This window comes from Ambystoma mexicanum, chromosome 7q (genome assembly GCF_040938575.1).
Source record: "Ambystoma mexicanum isolate Mex_15411 chromosome 7q, UKY_AmexF1_1, whole genome shotgun sequence".
In the NCBI taxonomy this organism is placed as follows: domain Eukaryota; kingdom Metazoa; phylum Chordata; class Amphibia; order Caudata; family Ambystomatidae; genus Ambystoma; species Ambystoma mexicanum.
In genome coordinates, this window is record NC_090941.1 from 961,622,508 (window position 1) to 961,644,031 (window position 21,524).

Consider the following 21,524-nt stretch of genomic DNA (forward strand, 5'->3'; position numbering starts at 1 on the left):
GGGCTGGACTATTCGAGAGAATTCGGGGATAAACCTGCGGTAAACGTTAGCGAAGCCTAACATGCTTTGAACACCTTTCACGGAGGATGGCGATGGCCATTTGAGAATTGCATCGACCTTCTTTGAATGCATACGCACTCCGCTAGGTGATAATATGAATCCCAAGAATTCAACTTCAGTCACGTTGAAAACACATTTTTCCAACTTAGCGAAAAGTTTGTGTTGACGCAATCTCTCGAGGACCATTTTCACGTGTTTCCGATGTTCAGTTTCCGATGAAGAATAAACGAGGATGTCGTCAATGTAAACAACAACACACACATCTATGAGCTCTCTGAGGACATCATTCATAAAATATTGAAAGGCGGCCGGGGCATTGCAAAGTCCGAAGGGCATGACCTGATATTCAAATAGCCCATACTTGGTGCGGAAGGCCGTCTTCCATTCATCGCCCTCTTTTACTCGTACCAAGTGGTAGGCTCCTCTAAGATCCAGCTTTGTATATGTGCATGCTTTTCTGACTTGGTCCAGGAGTTCAGGGATCAAAGGTAACGGATATCTATTCTTAACGGTGATCTGGTTCAGGGCGCGATAATCTATACAAGTTCTAAGGTCCCCTTCTTTTTTTGGAACGAAGAACAAAGCTGAGGAAGCAGGGGACTTGGAAGGACGAATAAACCCATTCGCTAGGTATTGATCCAGGTATTGTCGGAGGTGAAGATTCTCAGGCTCGGTGAGGGCATAAATTCTACTACAAGGAGGAGTAGATCCAGGTATCAGGTCTATCTGGCAGTCATAAGACCTATGAGGAGGTAGAGAGTTAGCCTGATCCTTCCGGAAAACATCTTGGAATTCTAGGTATTCAGGAGGTAACTGGGGAGCCTCCGAGGAAATTGCTGCCAGTGCAACACCAGGTCGAGGGTGACAAGTAGAGACACATTCTGGAAACTGAACCGTACTTGCTCGCCAATCGATCTGAGGATTGTGCTTCTCTAACCAAGGAATTACTAGAATAATCTGGAACTGAGGGGCCTTGATCACATCGAACACGATCTTCTCATGGTGTCCATCTTGACTTACTAGCGTCACTTCTTGGGTGGTATGCGTTACTGGTCCGGAGGCTATCTCCGTACCATCCACCGTAGTAATGACATCCTTTACAGCCTTTGGACAAAGAGTCAGATTCATCCTCAAAACCATTTCATGATCCACATAATTGCCGATGGCACCGCTGTCGACGTAAGCTTCAATCGCATGTAATCGATCCGGATGTTCAGGGCTAATGAGGACCATAGGTATCACGAAATGCGAGGTCACTGAACTGGTTTTAACGCTGACCTCTATTCTTGTCGGGCGAGGTCGTTTCCCTGCTCAGAGTTTGTGACCCTGGTAACTGCAGCTCCTACTGCCTTCTTGGCTGGTTTCACCGGACAGTCTCGAAGAAAGTGCCCCGAGTTTCCCCAATAGAGGCATAATTGCAGCTGTTTTCTCCTTTCCCGCTCCTTTTGTGTTAGTGGTCCTTTCAGGCCCCCTATTTGCATGGGTTCCCCGGAGTCTACTCCTTTGGTAGGAGTTGGTGGTTTGGAAAATACTCGAGCATCAAACTTGGAACGATCGGCCTTCCTGTTCTGCAGTCTGTGGTCAATTTGAACGACTAAGTCAATATAGTCCGAACAGTCTTGCGGGGGATTCACTACTTGGGCTAACACATCTTTGAGCTCTCCACGTAGACCTCTATAAAACAGCGTAATCCTTTTGTCCTCAGGCCATCGAGTTTCCACTATCAGTCTGTTGAAAGACGCAATATAAGCCAAAAGGTCTTGATTACCCTGTCGCAAAGAAAGGAGCTCATTGTCCAAGGCCTGCCCCTGTGAATGTCTTGCAAACAGTTTTTCCATACTGAGCTGAAAAGCTTGAAAATCATGGAGAACCGGATCATCTTGATTAACTAGAGGGATCGACCAGTCTGCCGCATTGCCACTAAGGTACGAAAGCACGAAAGCTACCTTAGCTTGATCAGTTGGAAAGGCTGCTGGCCGGCATAAGAAGTGTAACCGGCACTGATTAATAAATACTGCAAACCTCTTTGGGTCACCAGAAAATCGTTCGGGCGGAGCCAGAGGTACATTCCCAGGTAGGTTGATCTGCACTGGGTCCGTAGAGGATGTTGAAGGAAGATTTGCCCCTGATGCGGGTAACGGAGTTTGTCCGGCTTGTGACTGTAGCAATTGTCTAGCGAGATCGTCTGTTCGCTCCTTGGAAATAATCAGTTCCCTTCTTAGAGCATTCGTTTCCTGACGGGCTGCATGCACTTCTGCTCTTAGTTCCCCAAGTAACTGGGCTAGCTGGTCGGTATCCGAGGTTTCCATAGCGCCTGGGTGGGAGTTTTGCAGTAGGCTTTGTGTTCTGTAACGCTCACCTGATTCCCGCAGAGGCGCCAGTTTTGACTGGGTGAATGCCGTATCTTCAAAGGTGATGTGTAACACACGGTTGGCTCTTTGGGCTGGACCTCTGTGCACTGTATGTCTGACTTGAAGAGTAAGATGTCTTAGGTAAGTGAACGCTGAGCTCTCCATCTGCCTCGGGGCAGGGTGCCGTAACCAGTTTCTTCACTGGATAAGGGTGCAGGCCTCTTGACCTCAGAGGACTGCTGTCCGTCGTTAACTGCACGAACGGTAAGTTCTGGGCACTTCAAATGTCTTAAAAGTCTTTTGTAATGATATCTCTTGTTTTGCAGGGTTCCGGCGATGGCGGATGGCGGGCTGATGAGAGTTGAGGATCGAACCCGCGTGAGGAATAGAAGCGCCTGGAAGCACGTAAGTAAGCGCTTGTAGCCTGCTTCACGATGCGCACTAACTGTCCCTTTTATCTTGCAGGTACAAGTTCGGAGCTTTAGAGAAGCTGAAGGGTGCTGGAATACCCACTGGATTCGGCGTGGGAAGGAGTAATGGCACGTGAGTAATAAAGTGGCCCAATGTCTTTAAACGCACCTTCTTTTGTCTTTCAGATGCGGGATGCAGCGCCGAAGGCCTCCGGAGCTTGCGAAGAGTAGGTAAGCCTTTGTCTTTCAGATGCCGGAATGCAGCGCGAGGCGTTGGTGACAGCCGATGGACCAGGTAAGAGATGCGCTGCCACTGAAGACCGTAGTGCTAACCTGTTCTTTCTTTGTCTTTACAGGTGCTGCTGAAGACTGGATTCCAGGATGGTAAGCCTTTGTTCCCTTAGGCCCAGGATCAGAAGCAGAAGACATGATGAGCGTTCTGCTGCAGAGAATGCAGAATAACACAAAGCAAGATTCATCCATCGGGTGTGGTTTAAATAGCCTCCTGTAGTGCTTAGGTGTCTCCTTCCACAGCCACGCCTAGGTAAGAAAAGAGTTCCTGCTTTCCAGAAGAGTTCCAGTGTTCTGAACCTAGGGAGTGGCTCCTGCCCCAACCAACAGGAAAAGTAGTCCCAAACAGAAGAGGATCAGGGGTTCAACTGGCAGGTAAGTAAGCAGCATGGTCTGCTGCAGGTAAGTCCACCCAAGCATTATGAGCCCGGCGCTTCCAGCGCTGGGACTGGGCATCTTTATGAGCCTGGTGCCACTGGCGCCAGGACAGGGTCCAAAAGGTCCCAATTGGGACTGGCTGGCACTCCGAACCGGGGTTATGGGTCTGCTTCCAAGGGAGTCGGGCAAGTCCTGATCTTTTGGAAGCAGAGATCATGACACAACCTTTCATTAAAATACAAGCAGCTGGCCCAGACACTACTGAAATCAATTAGAGAATTCTTCCACTTTAATGACAATGGCAAAGTGGGGGTTCCGGGAGTATGATAGGCATTTAAGGCAACGATTCGAGGAGTCTTGATAGGAATGGGAGCCAAAAAAAAGAGAGAAAGTGCAGTGCAAGAGTCGACACTTAGGGGTAAAGTAGACAAGTTGCAACCGGGGGAGGAAACTGAGGTCCCAAAATGCTGCTTGGAGATCAGGAGAAACTACAGAAATACAGAGCCGAACTGAAAGCCTTTCTGATTCACCAAACGGAACGTAAATTTGCATTCCTCAAACAAAAATACATGGAGATGGGAGAACGAGCCAATACAATTTTGGCTTGGAGGCTAAGGGAGCAAAGCAACTCGAGAAGGGTAGCCACAATGCAACCAATGAAAGGAGAAAAACTCCTAGACGATGCCCAGATAGCAGACGAATTTCGTAAATAAACTCTTTATACGTCTGAATATAATAAGGTTCGCACATAGACCAATTCTTGAACGCTCTCCCCATTCCGTGTCTGTCACCGGACAAAGTAGCCGCGTTGGAAGCCCCATTTTCTGAGGAGGAGGTTCTTGATACCATCGGTAAAATGAAGGGGGCACATCGCCCGGGGAAGATGGCTTCACAAACCAAACTGTTCAATAACGCCCTGGTAACTGGCTCCCTCCCGAGGTCGATGCTCTCAGCCCTTATAGTCGTTATCCCGAAGGAAAGCAAAGACCATCCCGATGCCAATCCTACCGCCCTATCTACTTGTTGAATACGGATGTAAAGATCATGGCGAAAGTCTTGACCAATAGACTCCACCACGCAATGTCTTCCCTGATCCATGGGGACCAAGCAGGGTTTATTCTGGGCCGCCCGAGTTCAGACAATATAAGAAAATGTATCAACTTAATGTATGAGGCGCAATATATGGGGATGAGTGCTTACTTGGTTTCAATAGATTCCGAGAAAGCCTTTGATCGAGTAGAATGGAGGAAAGTCCTGCAAAAGATGGGGTTTGGTAACAACTTTAGGCAATGGACCTCAGCTCTTGACAACAACCTTGTGGCTAGTGTGGCGGTTTACGAAACTACTTCTGCCCCTTTCCACCTGACTAGAGGAATCAGACAAGGCTGTCCCATTTCCCCATTGATATAAGCCCTTACGATGGAACCCCAAGCCATTGCAATTTGGGATAACCAAAATATTGCAGGAATTCCTTGTGGTATCTTAGACTTTAAATTGTCTTTGTTTGCAGACGATATCCTGTGTTACTTGACAGATGTAGAAAAGTCCCTACCTGAACTTCTCTCTCAAATACATCAGTTTTGTCGGTTCTGAAAAGAAACATTGCCAAGTCTAGCATAATGCCCATTTGAGCCAACGACTCTGCAACTAGAGACACGAGATCCATGAGTTGGATGAGAATTGAGAACATAGCTACCCCGTACTTGGGTATCAAAATACCCATGGATCTTGCAACACTGGTGGAGCACAACCTTACACCAATGTTGGAGAAGATCAAATCAGATCTAACACGCTGGGCCCCTCCTAACACTCTCATGGTTTGGGAGGATGGTGACATTTAAGATGAATGTGCTTCTGCGGTTGCAGTACCTATTTACTTCTCTCTCTAAACCCTTCTTTGTCAAACTAAAGATGATGATAAATCAATTCTTATGGAAGGGGAAGATGCCTAGAATAAAAACTACGACACTAACCCTGCCTAGAATTTGGTGGCTTTGGGCTCCCTGACCTCTGGCTGTACTACAAAGCCGCCCAACTCCAAGTCCTGTTAGAACACCTTAGAGATGACTTGGGCACATACTGGACCTACATGGAAGACCTACGCACTCACCCAAATAAAGTCAGAGACTTAAAGTGGTCCCCAACAAAAGCTATCCCGACCACATCAGGAAGCATCCAACTCTCGCTGTCTTATGTAAATTATGGAAATGGGGTAAAAGCAATAAGCTCCTCTCCTCCTGGCCATCCCTGTTGAGTTTGGTGGGGGGGACCCCCCTGGAGGTTGGTGGGAGGGGTTTTCGCCACTCACAAAAATGGTCCGACAACGGTCTAGAGAGAGCTGGTCAACTATTCCCGGAAGGCCAATTTATTTAATTCATCCCCTTGTCCCAATCTCTGGGGGCGGACTCTCAGAGTATTTTTGAGTACCTTCACCTCAAGGGTATACTGTCTGATCCAAGATGGCACGCCAAGATTTCTAGACTCATCACTCCCTTTGAGAAAGTCATTAACAAAGCCACCTCAATAAAGGGGATCCTGTCCAGAATATACAAAGTGATGATTACGTCGGACCTGGAAGGGAGAAAATTTCAAGCAATTCTGGGCCGTACAGTTAGGGCGGGAAATACCAGATGAGACCTTGGGTAAAATGTATAAGCTAATGTTTTCTGGCAATCTTTACACCTCGAAAATGTAACACAATTTCGAAATACTACACTGCTGGCACTTATCGCCCCTTAGACTTCCCAAGATGTTCCTGGGATCCTCCCCCCACTGGGCCAGACCCTGAGACCAGACTGGTTCATGGTTCCACATGTGGTGGTCCTGCCCAAAAGTAAAGGTTTACTGGTCTGAACTCCTCAGTTGGATTAAAGACTCAGTGGGAATAACCCCTGTGCAGGCACCTCTCCAACTACTCTTGGGCGTCCCGTATGAGGATAGTAACTACCCAAGATTCCCAAAACCTATTGAAGCTATGCTGAGAGCGGGGAGAGTGGCCTTAGCCCGAAAATGGAAGTGTGACTCCTTACCCTCCAAAAATGACTGGCTGAACAAACTTTGGGACATATTTACGTATGAAAAACTGCCTGCTATGAAGAATGATCGTCTGGAGTCCTTTCATATCGTATGGGGGATTTTTATGCTGAAATGAAGAGGGTGCAAGTGTGCACAGAAAAGAAAGCAGAAGAAAAGGGGTGCAGGAAGCATCTGAAGGAAACAGAGGTATCAGAAAAAGTGAGAGCAAGAAAACTAAGAGGGGCAAAGGGATCAGTGTGGTTGTGCCTAGGAAAAGCAAAGAGCCTGGCATTCTCAAAAGCCTCTGATTCTACCCCATTAAAGGATGGTATGTGGAAAAGATTTGTTAATCTGAAAAGGTACATCCTAACCAACTGGACTTTTGTTGTAAATTGAAGGGGCCTAAACCTGAAGAAGGGCACCCTGTCAACTCATGAAAGAACTGTGTTAAATTATATATTGTGTTTGAAAGCTGGAAGAGGACCAAGGCTTGGGGGAAAGGAAACCTGAGAGGCCTATCAAAGTAAGTATCCCGATAACAGTGACTGTGTATAAAGGTTGAAAGGGGCTTGGAGAAGGGAACCCTAAGAGGCCTAGCCATGTAAGAGACTTATTCGTTTTTAGTTGTACTGTTGAAAGGATTGAAGCTTGGGGAAGGGAACTCAAAGACACTGAAGGTAATTGGAATAACTCCAGGAGACCTGCAGAGAAGGTCCTACGAATAGCCCTGTGGGTTGAACTCCTTTGTGTGACATTGACAAGCAGCACCTGGTAAGACGACCACCTGAAACCAACTCTGGTTTCCATTTTTGTTGAACCACTATTTTTCTTATTTTGAAAAGACTTCCTATCACATTTTTGTACAGAGTGAGGGCAAGCATAGGTTTAGACACATACAGGCTTTTATTTTGGACTCTAGACAATGATGGCCATTAGAAACATCAGTTAGGGGAATTATCCTTTTAGAGTTAGGGCCAGTCAGGCATTACACCAACCCAGGAACCTTAATAAGGAACAACTTACGTACCTGTAACTATTGTTCTCCAGCATGGGTCTGTCATGGATTCACATGCTCATGAATATTCCTTGTTGTCAGGCTGGGAATCCTCAGTAAAAGAAAAAAACGTTTAACTTTCACTTACAAACTGTATTTATCCTCTAAACCAACCACATACTGCCCCCAGCCAATCACGGCCCTCTCCCTAGGCCCGTCCTCTGGCAGCCATCTTCAGATTTGGACAGTGGCAGTATGACCAAGAATAGCTGCAGAGGGGTAGGAGGAAGGGTTTGCATGTGAATCCATGCCAGACCCATGCGGAAGAACAATAGTTACAGGTAAGTAACTTGTTCCTTCTCAATCAAGGGCTGTGGCATGGATTCACATGAGCATGAACAAAGAATACATAGCAGTACAACCACTGGAGGTGGCAAGGCTCAACAGAAGCAAAACTCTTAGCTCTGGAATAGACTCAACTCAAGCAAACAGGTTGCGTAGCACTGCTTGGCCGACCCTAGACTCCTCTATGGAATCCCTGTCGACGCAGTAGAAACTTGTGAAGGTGTGTGCAGATCTCCACTTAGCAGCCCTGCAGATGTCCAGCAGGCGCACACCAGACAGGAACGCCATCATTGCAGCGATCGCTCTGGTGGAACGGGCTCTCTGGCGGCCGGGCAGCGGTCGGTTGACCAACCGATGACCGTGGCTCAGGTTTGGGTAGTCCTGCTTCAGGAGGGTCCTCTGGATCTTCCTGGCGCTTTGGTCTGGTTTAAAGATGATGCACTCGATTCTGGATTTCCTGACCCCTGGCATTCGGTTCCAGCAGAAGCGAAGAAGTACAACTAGCAGGGAGAAGTTTTCCAGCAAAGTTAGTCTTGGGGTTAGTTGGTCCCACCAACCCAAGGGAAGAAGTCGTCCGTTCCAGGCTTCTCTAGTCGATGTGAAATTGGAGCTTCAGCACTGCAGCAGGGCTTCACCGGGCAGTTCAATGGTCCAGGAGGTTACAGCAAGCTTCTCTTCCAGTTTCTTTCGTCGGATGTTTCTTGCAGTGGTGAACTCTGCCTTCTGTTCAAGAGACCTCGCCTTTTATGTAGGTTTCTCCCATTCATACACAGCCTAACTGTCACTCACACAGCAGGATTGCTGTCCTCAAAGGACAGCCAATCAGCATAGGGTGCATTCAGGTAACCAAGGAGACTAAGGAAAGGGAGTTTCAGGCACCTCCCTCGCTTCCTGCCCTGCCAGACAAACTGGAGCCAGAGGCGGGTTTCAGCACTGAAGTCCGCCAAAGGGAAAAACGAACAAAAGGGTTAAACCTGGTTTGGCGCGCATAATAAAACCCAAGAAGGACCTCACAAGCAAGAAATGGCGAAAAAAGAAGACCAGGGCCGTTTTGACAAAAATGCCCACCCATGGGTGCAATACAGCAGCTGAGGGTTCAGCCTGCAGTAAAACCGCTCAATTAAACCACTGCCACCAGCCATTAAAAGTCGTGAGGGTAACATACATTTTTTTACATGGGTACGTAGACAAAAGGGCCACTAGGTAACCACTTCAGCACTCCACATAGGATAGTGTGTGCTGGGTCTATAGAGAGAAAATGGTAAGTAGAGTCAATTTAACTTTACTACTTTTGGAAACTACTTTTGGAAACAGTAGTTTATCGAAGAGAAGGTATTTAAAACTTATGAGAAATCCAAGGGACTTCTCTGTGGCACTGCACTGAAGGTGCTGTGCGTGACAATACAAAAGTAGATGCCTATGGAGTTTGTCAGACTCCAAAAACAAAGAGAATACAGAATCCAAATCAGATCAAAAATACATGAGTGAGAAAAAGGTCTCACTCACTCCAGGATAAAAATGAAAAGTCCTAAAGTCCAGCAAAAGAGCTGAGGGTCTCTAAGGTTGAGGGGAATTACCACAGAAATAAGAACTCTCCCTAACACATCCGATGGTCCATCGTCCCCAAAAATCCCTGAAGAGGGACATGGGATATCAGAGATCGAGTGGGTAGATAATCTAATACCCACAAGCATATCATTTTCAGGGAACACTAGATTAAACTTCAGGTTGCTCTATGGGAGAGAACTTTTCCTACTTATTGTCAATGACTTCAGTGGCGCTAGGTTCTGCTTGGGTGTGGGAGGGGCAGCAGCCAATGCCAGGTACTTGGCCAAAATATCAGCATACCAGCAATGTTTAGAGGTAGCTGGGGCAGTGGCACTAGTAAGTTCCAGAGCTAAGAGGATGCATAGTGATACTATTACTATTCAACTGGAAAAAGCAAGTAAAAGGCAACAGGAAGGAAAAAAAACATACTTGGTCACTTACCCCCAAAAGCATGAACAGAATAAAAAGCTAGCGATGCTCAGCGTATCCAGCGTGGACCTAGCGAAGACCGGCGTGACGCAGATGCGACGGTGCATGAGGTGCCTGATCAAACACTAAATACGTGCCCTAAGGGTAGCTGGAAAATGTAGTGCAAAAACTGCACCCAACACAATGTTCTCACTAAAACACTCCCTGCTTCACCCAACAATAAAAATAAAATTTCTACAAGTTCAGTTCTCGGATTTAGAAAGCAATACTATCTACAAAAGAGTTGCTTGCCTATTTCTCCTCATGTTTTAGAGTTGTTCAGAATGTCTTATAAATTACCTCTTTTAAATGCAAGCCTTGGTAGATTTTCATTAGGGAGGTGTAACTGAATCAGCAACCAACGTGTCTTATTAATGTGTTTTATTCTAGTGGTGTTAGGGATGTAGGGAGTAACACAAACCAGTTTATCATTTAGAGGGGACTTCTCCTTTTTTGTCAACAGTACCTCTCAAGGGATGTACCGTTCACTTTATTAGACCGCTGTATGAGTGTCTTAGGGAAACCTCATTATTTAAGTCGTCGGTCAAGAAATTTTGCCTGCAGATAGCATTCTGTAGTGGAATTGCAGTTACTCCAAACTCATAGGTATGGTCCATAGGAGAGATTTCCTCTTAGTGCTCTTAGGTGATATTTGCTAAAGTGTATTCGGGTGTTCCTGTCTGTCTCTTTTCGGTACAAAGAACATCACAGGTGATACCCTTGTGGTTCACTTTTAATGAATTGTATGTTAGGGTTAAGTGCATTAAGCCACTGGCGGAAACATTCCAGGAATGTGAGATTTCCTTTCTAAATCAATATAACGTCAACAATAAGTTTGCAGATTTTAATATAACCTGGTTCAAACCAGGCTTTTGGATGCTGTCTTTGTGGGTTTTACCAGGTTTGGATGCTGTGAATCGTGCTGGTTCATGTGGCGAGTTGGCGTGGAGTTGGTTCTAAACGAAAGCTACAAGTGGTCTGAAAGCTAGTTCGAGAGCTGCAATTCAACAAGCTCACCAGGTTCGGTTCGACAGTGGAGCTTGGGTCGAGGCGAAGATGCTCATGCGTTTGAGACATAGCAGTTTAAAATCTTCAGCATAGAAGAGCTGGTGGTCTGGCCCAGACAAGTGACGTGCTCTGCTTGGAACGATTCAGTGTCGAACTGATCCAAGTGCAAAAAGCAGCACTGCGGGTCCTGGTGGTTTGAAGGCGTTCAAACGCAGGGTTCGTACAAGACTGGTGATTGTTCTCTTAATTACCACCTGGGGGAGGCTAGATAGCAACCTGCAGGATTCCTTCACCTTCAGTGAGGAGCTGGAGTACCAGTGCACACAGCCTGTCCGTAGCTGGCCTGGGCGCACAGTTGACGTGAGAATGCTACAAATCAGATATGACTAATAATTATGTGAACTAGCAGCCGCCATAAAAAAAGCTGGGTATGGTTTATTGTTTAAGATTACCCTGACACCAGTGTTCTCAGTCTGCAGTGACTTTACTGTTTCAACCTGCCCTGTACCACTGGAGAGCAGGTGCTGCCGACCAGGAAACGGATGTTGCAGGGCACAGATGTGCACTATGCTTTTTGCATGGTGCGTAATAAAGGGTGTTTTTTTGTTTAGCAGACCACCCTTTCTGAGAGGGATTACCCTCATCACTTTACTATTTTAAAAAAACAGGGCTTCTACCCTTTGCCAGATGGCAAATGTTCACAGTTAGTAACCTAGCAAAACAATTTAATACAAACACCTCACTGGAAAACAGCAATCAGAAGATCACCACATGCTAGTTCCAATGCATACCTGAGTTTTTCCTTGTTGACCATACACTATTTTAGTTGGGATGATTTTGGTTGCTGGTTGAACTGCCGAGCCCATACCTTTGGGCTGAGTGACTATCATTTTAGTGATGGGTCTTGTTGCAGTGATGATTGCTGGCTTTGTACCGGGCGGCATTCCCTGGAGCGCTTTTTCACCCTGTCGTGGAGAAAAAAGTAGAAATTAGACACTGAAGCAATAATGTTACACCATGTTCACAGACACTTTCTCCAAACTAACAGTAGCAGAAAGAGCATGCTTGCTGAGCATAACCTGCCCCCTCTTCAGTATTCAAACACCACCCAAACCATGGCATTCAGCTCAACTGCTGGTCAAACTTGTTTCTTCTATCCTCCTTACTTCTCACCTCCAGGCATCTCTACAGCAAACAGCTCTTCTGGCAGCTCATGTTATCAACATGTCCACCACCTTCCTACCTCCACACCAGCATCCAGCTTGGACTCGACCAGACTGCTTAACTGCCAGCTCTTGTGCAAGGGTGTTTTTTTCTCAGAAGATGCGGTAGCAGCTGCTGCTCTTCTGGTCTTCCTGAATGAGGAGTGTCACCCATTTAGCCCCAGGTCCAATCCCTATTAAAGGGATGGTCTAGTAAAAAATTTTATTTAAAAAATAGATAGGCAACATAAAAAAAATACTAGCATTCTCCGTTTTAAAACTTCCTATGTAAACTTTTGAGCTATTCAAGCTCAAAATTCGCAAAAGCAAGCACATGGGCGCATCCATTTTGTGAAATGGAGGCCCTCCTGTGCTGGCTTTTGCTTTTGCGGCACTATTGAAGGAAATGCCAGCCAGCTGTAGTAAACAAAGGCTACCGCTGGGTGGCTTTCCCTTCATTAGTACTGTAGGCGGAGGACGGGGACCGGAGACCAGAGCAGGAAAGCTGCAGCTGAATCTCGGTAAGTGCTATTTATTTATTTTTTTAAAATAAGCACTAGCTGTGTTTTTTTTTCTAAGTTTTCCGGGCTGGAGGAGCCCGGAAAACTTAGAAATAAAACCGCAGCTTTAAAAACGTTGTATTTATGTTTGCGGTCGCTTTTGAAACGATCGCAAACATAAATACAACGTTATTGTGTTGGAAAACGCTGCGGTTTTTCTTTCCAAGTTTCTCAGGCTCCTCCGGCTCGGAGGAGCCTGAGAAACTTGGAAAGAAAAACCGCAGCATTTTCCAACACAACCGTGTGTGTTTCTGCCTGCTGTGGCTATCACTTTGGGTCTCCGGTGCGGAGCACCGGAGACCCAAAGTGAAAGCCACAGCAGGCAGAAACACACGCGGTTATGTTTACATGCCGCCTAGTGTTTCTACCTGCAGCTGATTTCCCATTTGGGTCTCTCGGGCTCCCGTGGGGAGCCCGAGAGACCCAAATGGGAAATGCTAAATGCTGCGTTGTCTGCCTGAATCTGCTTTCCCATTTGGGGCTCTCGGGCTCCCCATGGGGAGCCCGAGAGCCCCAAATGGGAAAGCAGATTCAGGCAGAAACAACGCGGTTGTGTTGGAAAACGCTGAGGTTTTTCTTTCCTAGTTTCTCAGGCTCCTCCGAGGCGGAGGAGCCTGAGAAACTCGGAAAGAAAAACCGCAGCGTTTTCCAACACAATAACGTTGTATTTATGTTTGCGATCGCTTCAAAAGCAACCGCAAACATAAATAAGTTTTTAAAGCTGCGGTTTTATTTCTAAGTTTTCCGGGCTCCTCCAGCCCGGAAAACTTAGAAAAAAAAACACAGCTAGTGCTTATTTTAAAAAAATAAATAAATAGCACTTACCGAGATTCAGCTGCAGCTTTCCTGCTCTGGTCTCCGGTCCCCGTCCTCCGCCTACAGCACTAATGAAGGGAAAGCCACCCAGCGGTAGCCTTTGTTTACTACAGCTGGCTGGCTTTTCCTTCAATAGTGCCGCAAAAGCAAAAGCCAGCACAGGAGGGCCTCCATTTCACAAAATGGATGCGCCCATGTGCTTGCTTTTGCGAATTTTGAGCTTGATTAGCTCAAAATTTTACATAGGAAGTTTTAAAACGGAGAATGCTAGTATTTTTTTTTTTATGTTGCCTATCTATTTTTTAAATAAAATTTTTTACTAGACCATCCCTTTAAACTTGTTCCAGTTTTTTAATGAAAGACCACATACATTCCGAAGAAAGCCCATGGCCCTTCCTTCTGCAGAATCTCTGGTTTCTTCTTTGCTTCTCTTTTCCGACCTTGTACTTCCAGAGATCTAATGAAAGTCTCCATTGTAAGGGTATGCCTCTGGCTAGTTAAGCAAGTTTGCATTTACAAGGTTCCCCCATGGCCCTTGGAGACTACCACAGGACAGTCCAGGGAACTTCCTCACCTTTCACATTCTTACACCTTAGCACCCCATCCCTCACCTATCCACTCTTTCCCATGCGATAGGGATCCAGCAACTTTTACTAGATTCAACTTGCATAAAAATAACAAATTACTTACCTCTTGGTAATGTTCTTTCTGTTGGATGTTCCTCCCACAGATGAGGAATCTATGATATCCTATCCGCAGTGCAGCCGATCTTGGGAAACTTTTCTGCCACCAGAGAGACACCGCCAGCTCTGTGTTGGCTCCACCCGATGCCTCTACGTGCCCGTGTCGAACAAGAAATCAGGGCCCTGTAAGGCGTCTAGCGTAAGAGTCGGACACAGTATCAGTTTTCGGGCTTGAAATAGTACTTTTACTGTCAAAATAATAAGAAGGGTTGGGGAACTCCTATCTGTCCCTAGGTCTATGAGGGGTTTCCCTGCTGCAACAAAGCTAATTAACGTCTGTGTCCAGATGTTCAACAAATAAAGCACCCTACGTCTTGTGTCCAAAACTCTGAACTGACTCTTATATGCTAAACTAAATACAAGGTGAAAATGGGGATTTTTCTGAGCCATAAGCCTATAGCTTATTCTTGAAGTTCCAAACTAAGTTCAAGGAAGAATTTTCCACCAGGAAAAAGGGGTTCTCCTTTCCTCTATGTTTCTTATGGTTTCTGATCATCGATCCGGCACTTCCAGTAAAGTCAATAATGTTCCAATGAGATGACCCCCTGAATACTCCTTTTTATCCAATTTGTTAAGGGAGAATTCTCAGAAATGTGTTCATTCCATTCTACCTTAGATACCCCAGCTCTTTTGCTGGACTTTAGGACTTTGAATTTTTATCCTGGAGTGAGACCTTTTTCCCACTCCCTCATGTATTTTTCTTTGATTTGAACAGTGTGTTTATTTTGGTTTTGGAATCTGACAAACTCCATAGGCATCATCTTTTGACATTGTGACACACAGCACCCTCAGTGCAGTGTCACAGAGAAGTCTTTTGGATTTCTCAAAGGTTTAAATACCTTCTCTTGGATAAACTACTGTTTCCAAGAGTAGTAAAGTGAAACTGACTTTACTTACCTTTTTAGCTTTGTAGACCGAGCACACACTATCTTACATAGAGTGCTGGAGGGGATACTTACTATCCCCTTTGTCTACCTTCTCATGTAAAATGTTTATGTTACCCTTTCTACAATTAATTGCTGGTGGCAGTGATTTATTTTTCATACAATTGTGCATTTTTAATGCAGGCTAAATCCTCAGCTGCAGTATTGCACCCATGGGTGCCCATTTTGTCAAAATGACCCCAGGCTTCTTTTTTCGCCATTTCTTGTTGTAAAGGTCCTTCTTGAGATTTACTCTGTGCGCCAAACCAGGTTTGGTCCCTTTCTTCATTTTGTCTTTTGCTGGGTTCACTGCTGAAGCCTGCCTCTGGCTTCAGGGTGTCTGGCAGATCAGGAAGCGAGGGAGGTTCCTAAAACTCCCTGTCCTTAGTCTTCTTGGTTACAGGAATGCACCCAAAGGTGATTGGTTGGCTGGCCTTCCTTGGAGGACAGCTACCCTGCTGTGTGAATGACAGCTAGGCTGCAAATTAATGGGAGAAACTTGCATGAAAATCATGAAGGAACCGAAGAAGAAACTGGAAGAGACATTTGCTGCACCCTCCTGGACCGTTGGTTTGCCCAGTGAAGCCCTGCTGCATTGCTGAAGATCCGAATCGACTAGAGAAGCCCTGCAAGGACGACTTCTCCCCCTGGGTTGGTGGGACCAATCAACCCGAAAAAGAACTTGACTGGATCCCCTCTCCCTGCTGGCCATACTTCTTCGCGGATGCTGGAACCGAGCCAGGGGACAGAAACTCCAGAAACAAGTGCATTGTTTATAAGCCGAACCCGAGCTCCAGGAAGATCTCCGGGCTCCCTCAAAGCAGGACTAACCAAGCCTGAGCCACCTCAACAGAGTTCTGGATCCCAGAAGCAAGGAAAGTCCACCAGGTGTCCAAGAACCGCTGTGGTGCTATTTGCGAGTAGCTGAAACTGCGAAGTGCCGCTGATCTGAAGTGTGCCCAATGCTGCCGCCGATCTTTAAAACATAGTGCAGGAGTCCCCAGACATCCTCCCTCTTGTCCCCACGACTGAGGCCCAGGAACAACAGGATCTGCAGAAACTACAACAGGAACAGAAGCCAGCTGGAACCTTTTCTTCAGACTCAAGGCACTGTGAACTAGGGGTAATTACCTCTTGTTGTGTGTAGCTTGCTAGCTCTCAGTTGAGACTTGCATTTACTGCCTTTTGCAGAGTGGCTTGCAGCTTTGCCATTCCCAAGCCACCCAGCTTGTGGCCCAGCAGTGATTTCTTTTACAACAAAACTCTCTTTAACATTGTGCAAGACTTTTGCGCCAATCTTCAAGAAGTACCTCAGCCCCTCTAGCCTTTGCTTAATTGACATTGGCTGTCCTGGCTCCCTGAAGACTCTTCTTTTTTTTAACTTTGGATTTTTATTGGCATTTCAAACAAACCAAGACAAGGAGCATCAGTACAAATCGATTACACATTGTGTCCGTCCTTAGTAAACAAAACCTTTCCCCTTCCCGCCCCTCCCACCCTGTAACCCAAAAACAGTAACAGTGGTTTCCTGCATATAGGTAGATGAATCCATTCGGAGAACAGTTCACTACCAGTCCTCTGCCCCTACCGGGGGGGACGTCTTTCCCAGGCCTGGGCCTTTAATATGACGGCTCATCACATTGTGTCCAGTTGCCTCTAAATTTGATCCTATCATTCTTATTTGCACTCCCTCCTGTGGCGGTTCTCCCCCGTACCCCCTGTTCCTCTTTTTTCAGATCTATATTGATGTTTACACCACCTTTTGATGTGGCAAGTGTCAGTGCTCCTTCCCTCAGGAAACTTCCCATCCCTATTTCTGTCGCACTCCGTCCCATGCTGCTCAAAAGGAGCCCGATTCATCATTCACCATGGCCGTTAGCTTGACCATCAAAAACATGTTTTTCACTTTCGACAGCCATTCCTCTTTGATGGGGGTCGTTGGGATTTTCCACTTCTGCGCCAGGGCTACCCTCCCCGCCCGTAACACAGTATCCCACATTCTGGGGTCTCTGTATATTTTGGAGTCTTTTGGTGGTAGGCCCAGTAACATTGTCAGCGGGTCCTGTGGGAGCATTTTCTCTGTAACCTCAGCAATCCACCCTTGCAAGATCTCCCAATATACTTGTATCTGTGGGCAGTGCCACCACATGTGGGCCCTCGAGCCTTCGGCATCATGGGGAGGCCCCCGGGAATATTTTTGATATTTTGAGGGGGTCCCTGTGCCACCCCTGGAGTACCTAAAAGTTATGCTCCACATCCGCTGTAAAAAGATTCCCATGGAAAGCTATTCTGAATACCTTACCCCATGCCTCTTCCATGAGTACTTCCCCCCCGGCTAGGTCGTTCCAGTATTGTCGGAACCCTTGTCTCTCTTAAGTTATTGGCGTTGATTACGTTCATAATTTGGATACCATCCCCTTCCTTGAGCCGGCTGAGTCTTGGACTTTCTCAAAGGGTTTTAGAGGTCTCTTAAAATGTTCTCCCCATTTTTGGTCGCAGAGGAGACCCTTAAGCCTTAAACCGTAATCATGTCTGGACCCAGGGGTTCTATCACCTCTTTGTAAGCTAGGAACTTTCCTTACCGGAATAATTGGCCCGCCCTTTCCAAACCTTTCTCTGACCAGTTATGTGCATTCCGGAATCCCCTGTCTCCAAACCCAAGAACGGGGCCCCATAGAGACACTATTGGGGAGGGCCACGTAGATCTGTCTGCGCGCCTTTCCTCCACAAAGACCACTGCATGCCTAGTGTGGGGTGGTTGCGTAATTTAGCCAGGATATCTTTTCGTGGGGCCCAAAGTAGGCCCCTCACTTTGAGCGGATGGGTATCCATATCCTCTAGATAGGACCAGTATGTACCCTTATGTTTCATGTGCTACAGGAGAACCCGGAGTTGAGCCACTGTGTGATAATAGCAGAAGTCAGGGCGGCCGAAGCCCCCCTCCTCACTGGGAAGGGTGAGAATGGCTCTCTTGGTCCTCGAAGGTTTGGTCCTCGAAGGTTTGCCTTGCCAGATGAAGTTCAGCACTGCTGATTGGAGATCTCTCCAGATTTGATCAGGGACTTTCGTGGGGAGGGCTGTGAATAGAATCAGCAGTCTCGGTAGGATGTTCATTTTCACTGCCGTCATGCGGCTAAACCATGACAGAATCATATTGCCCCACCGTTTTAAACCTGTCTTGATATTGGCCATTAGTGGATTGTAGTTAGCTGACGCCAGTGCCTGGATAACCCTAGGAACAAGCACCCCCAAGTACTGGATCGCAGTTCTTTCGACCCTGACCCCAAGGAAAGTGGACCAAGAGTCTAGGATCGGGTTGTGTGCTCAGAGGGGGAGCAACATAGATTTGGATTTATTGATTTTCAGTCCAGAGAAGACCCCAAAGGTATCAATTAAAGAGAGAAGGAGGGGCGACAGTTGCGGATCTACCACATACCCCAGGATGTCGTCTGCGAACAGAGAGTATGAATTCAACCTGGCCCCTACGTATCCCCTGCATTTCTGGGAGTGATCTCACCGCTATTGCTAGGGTTTCCATTGTGAGGGCATATATCAAGCGGGACAAGGGGCATCCCTGTCTCGTGCCCAGGGTAAATTTGAAAGAGGCTGTGAGCTCCCGGTTTACTAGTACTTTCGCTGTGGGGGCTCTGTATTGGGCGGCTATCCATTTAAGCATATGCTCTCCGAATCCCATTTTCTGAAGGAGGACTGCCATGTAACGCCATTCCACCCTGTCAAAGGCTTTCTCTGAATCGAGGGAAATCCAGCTGGCATTTAGGTCTGATTCCCGGGAATGGTGGATTAGGTCTATGGTCTTCCGGATGTTATCCGACCCCTGATGTCCCCCAATGAAACCCACTTGATCCCCATGGACCAGGGAAGGCATGATCCCCTCCATCCTTCTCCCGAGCACCTTAACCAGGATTTTAACGTCTGTATGGAGCAATGATATCGGGCGGTACAAGGAGCACTCTGTCGGGTCTTTTCCGTCCTTTGGTAGCACAAGTATTATAGCCCCCTCAGGCAGGGTCAGCCCCATGAGGACTGCATTAAAGACTTTAACAAGGTGTGGGGCGAGGGTGGAGCAAAACAATTCATAAACTTTCACTGAGAACCCATCTTCTCCCTGTGTCGTCCCTCCCTTCACTGCCTTGATTACCTGGACAATTTCCTCCTCCATTATAGGGGCTTCCAGGCTATCCGCCGCCTCTCTGGGAAGACCAGGTATGGGAATCTTCTGAGAAAATCGTTTATTAGGGTGTCATTACCGTCGAATTCAGATCGGTATAATTTCTCATAGTACCTTTTAAAGCCCCCCCCTATACTCAGGGTGTCATAGGTTATCCCCCCTCCTCAGATTTCATGGCTTTTACCATTTTACTTTTCTGGGCTTCCCTCAGTTTCCATGCCAGTATTTTGTCTGCCCTGTCCCCCTTCTCATAATATTTTTGTTTGAGGAATTGGAGGCATCTCTCCATTTTGGACAGCAATTGGGTCCTGCACTGATCCAGAGCTGCTGCTTGGTCCAGGGTAATAGACTTGCCTGGCACTAGTCCAGACTGTAGCTCGGCTATTTTATCTCGAAGGACCTTTTCCTGTGCATATATTTCCTGTTGTTTTGAGCCCCCGCTTTTATTAAGACCCCCCCCGAATAGTGGCCTTAAACGTGTTCCATAGAATGTGTTGGCGGACCTCCCCATTATCATTCAATTCGAAGTATTCTATTATTTTGTCTAGCACCATTTTTGTGATTACCGGGTCCTTCAGCAGGGCATTGTTGCATTTCCATCTGGCTCTTCGTTGTCCACCCCAGACTTCCATTAAGGTGATCCTCACTAGGTCGTTATCGGACCAGGGGATAGGGTCCACCCTATGGTCTTTTGCGTGGGCCAGAAGGGTACTGTCTACCAGAATATAATCAATCCTGGAGAAGGTTTCATGCGTTTTCGAATAATATGTGTAAGGCAGGTTCGCCTTCTGCTGAGCATGGGAACATGTCTTCCAAGCCCAGCTCACAGGTAATTGTGCGAAAGCTCCGAGACATGGGGTCATCTGCTACCTGGAGGGATTGGTGAGCCATCTTCTTCCCATCTCTCAGGGTTCATTACCATATTGAAGTCCCCTCCTACGATTAGGGTGCCCTCCACAAAGTGTCTTAGTTTGTCCCTTACCTTCTCCCAAAATGAGACCTGATCTTCATTTGGACCATACACCACCGCCAGGGTCAGCTGTGCTCCCTGGAGCATTCCTCTGACAAATAAAAAGCGACCCTCCAGGTCCTTGACCGTGGCCTCTGTTTGGAAGCCTAAGTCTCTGGCCATGACGACTGCCCCCGCCCCTTTTTTTTTTGTTGTACGAGGCGTGCATTACCTCCCCTATCGGTCTACCTCGGAAGCCCAGTTCTTTCCCAGGCTTGTGGTTGACGGCGTCAGCAATGCTGCGCCTGGCCTGGCTGCGGTGGAGCCCATATCAACGGCGCTCCTGATGCCCGCGGACTCGCAGTGCTTTGCCGTATGTTGGGCCCCTGGTGCCAGAAAGCCCTCAAAGGTCTTAGAAGAACGCTCAGATTTTCTCTTGGGAGAAACATGCTGCCGGGGCTCACCCCGCCGGGATCTTCGCCTGCAGCCACTCATTGAGCCGCTTGCGACTGTCCTTCATGGTTCCGTGCCACTATGTCCTTGCAGAACTCACAGGCCTCCTCCATGTGTGAGCTGTCCGAATGTAGGCAATAAAGGCACAGAGAGTGCCCATCGTCCAGGAAGTTGTTCCGCAGCCCGCATCCTGGGCAGATCCTGAACAGAGGCGTTGAGTCTCCTTTATCCTCGGCCATTTCCACGCGGTGTAGGCCTCCAAGAATCTTCTGGAATCCTCCAAGAAGTGAATTAGACGAGAAAACGCCCTTGAGGGGCGTAAAAAGTTCCGAAAAACGGGTCCCCGTTAGTCAGTTGATGGATTGATGGAGCTTGAGGCTCAATTGACCGTGAAATAGAGAAACTCTTAGGAAAATCACAAAACGCAGTAAAAGAGCTATAGCACAAGGACTCCCAACACTTGAACGTGCGGTAAAAATCTAAAGATGGCTGCCAGAGGAGGGGCTTAGGTAGAGGGCAGTCATTGGCTGGGGGTAGTATGACCCAGAGACAGTGATTGGTTGTTAGGAGAAAGACAGTTCAGAAACTTAACAAACTGATTTTTTCTTTACCGAGGATTCCCAACCTGACAAAGGGGAATATTTAAGAGCATGTGAATCATGCCAGACCCCATGCTGGAGAACTTTGCTGGATTTTGAGGACTTGAATGTTTAACCTGGAGAGAGTAAGACCCTTTTCCCACTCTCTCATGTATTTTAAATGTGATTTTGAACACTGTGTTACTTTTGGTTGTGGAATCTGACGAACTCCATAGGCATCAT

General features: G+C 47.0%; 1 protein-coding gene across 5 annotated transcripts in view; it reads right to left on the reverse strand.

Annotated features, from left to right (window-relative positions):
- The window catches only part of EMSY (EMSY transcriptional repressor, BRCA2 interacting), a 698,405-nt gene that overhangs the window by 313,543 nt on the left and 363,338 nt on the right, over positions 1 to 21,524 (reverse strand). For all 5 annotated transcript variants that reach the window (XM_069640042.1, XM_069640040.1, XM_069640041.1 and 2 more), the window contains one exon: positions 11,660 to 11,833. In XM_069640042.1, coding sequence (XP_069496143.1) covers positions 11,660 to 11,833 — 174 coding nt within the window. The remainder of the gene's footprint in view (positions 1 to 11,659; positions 11,834 to 21,524) is intronic.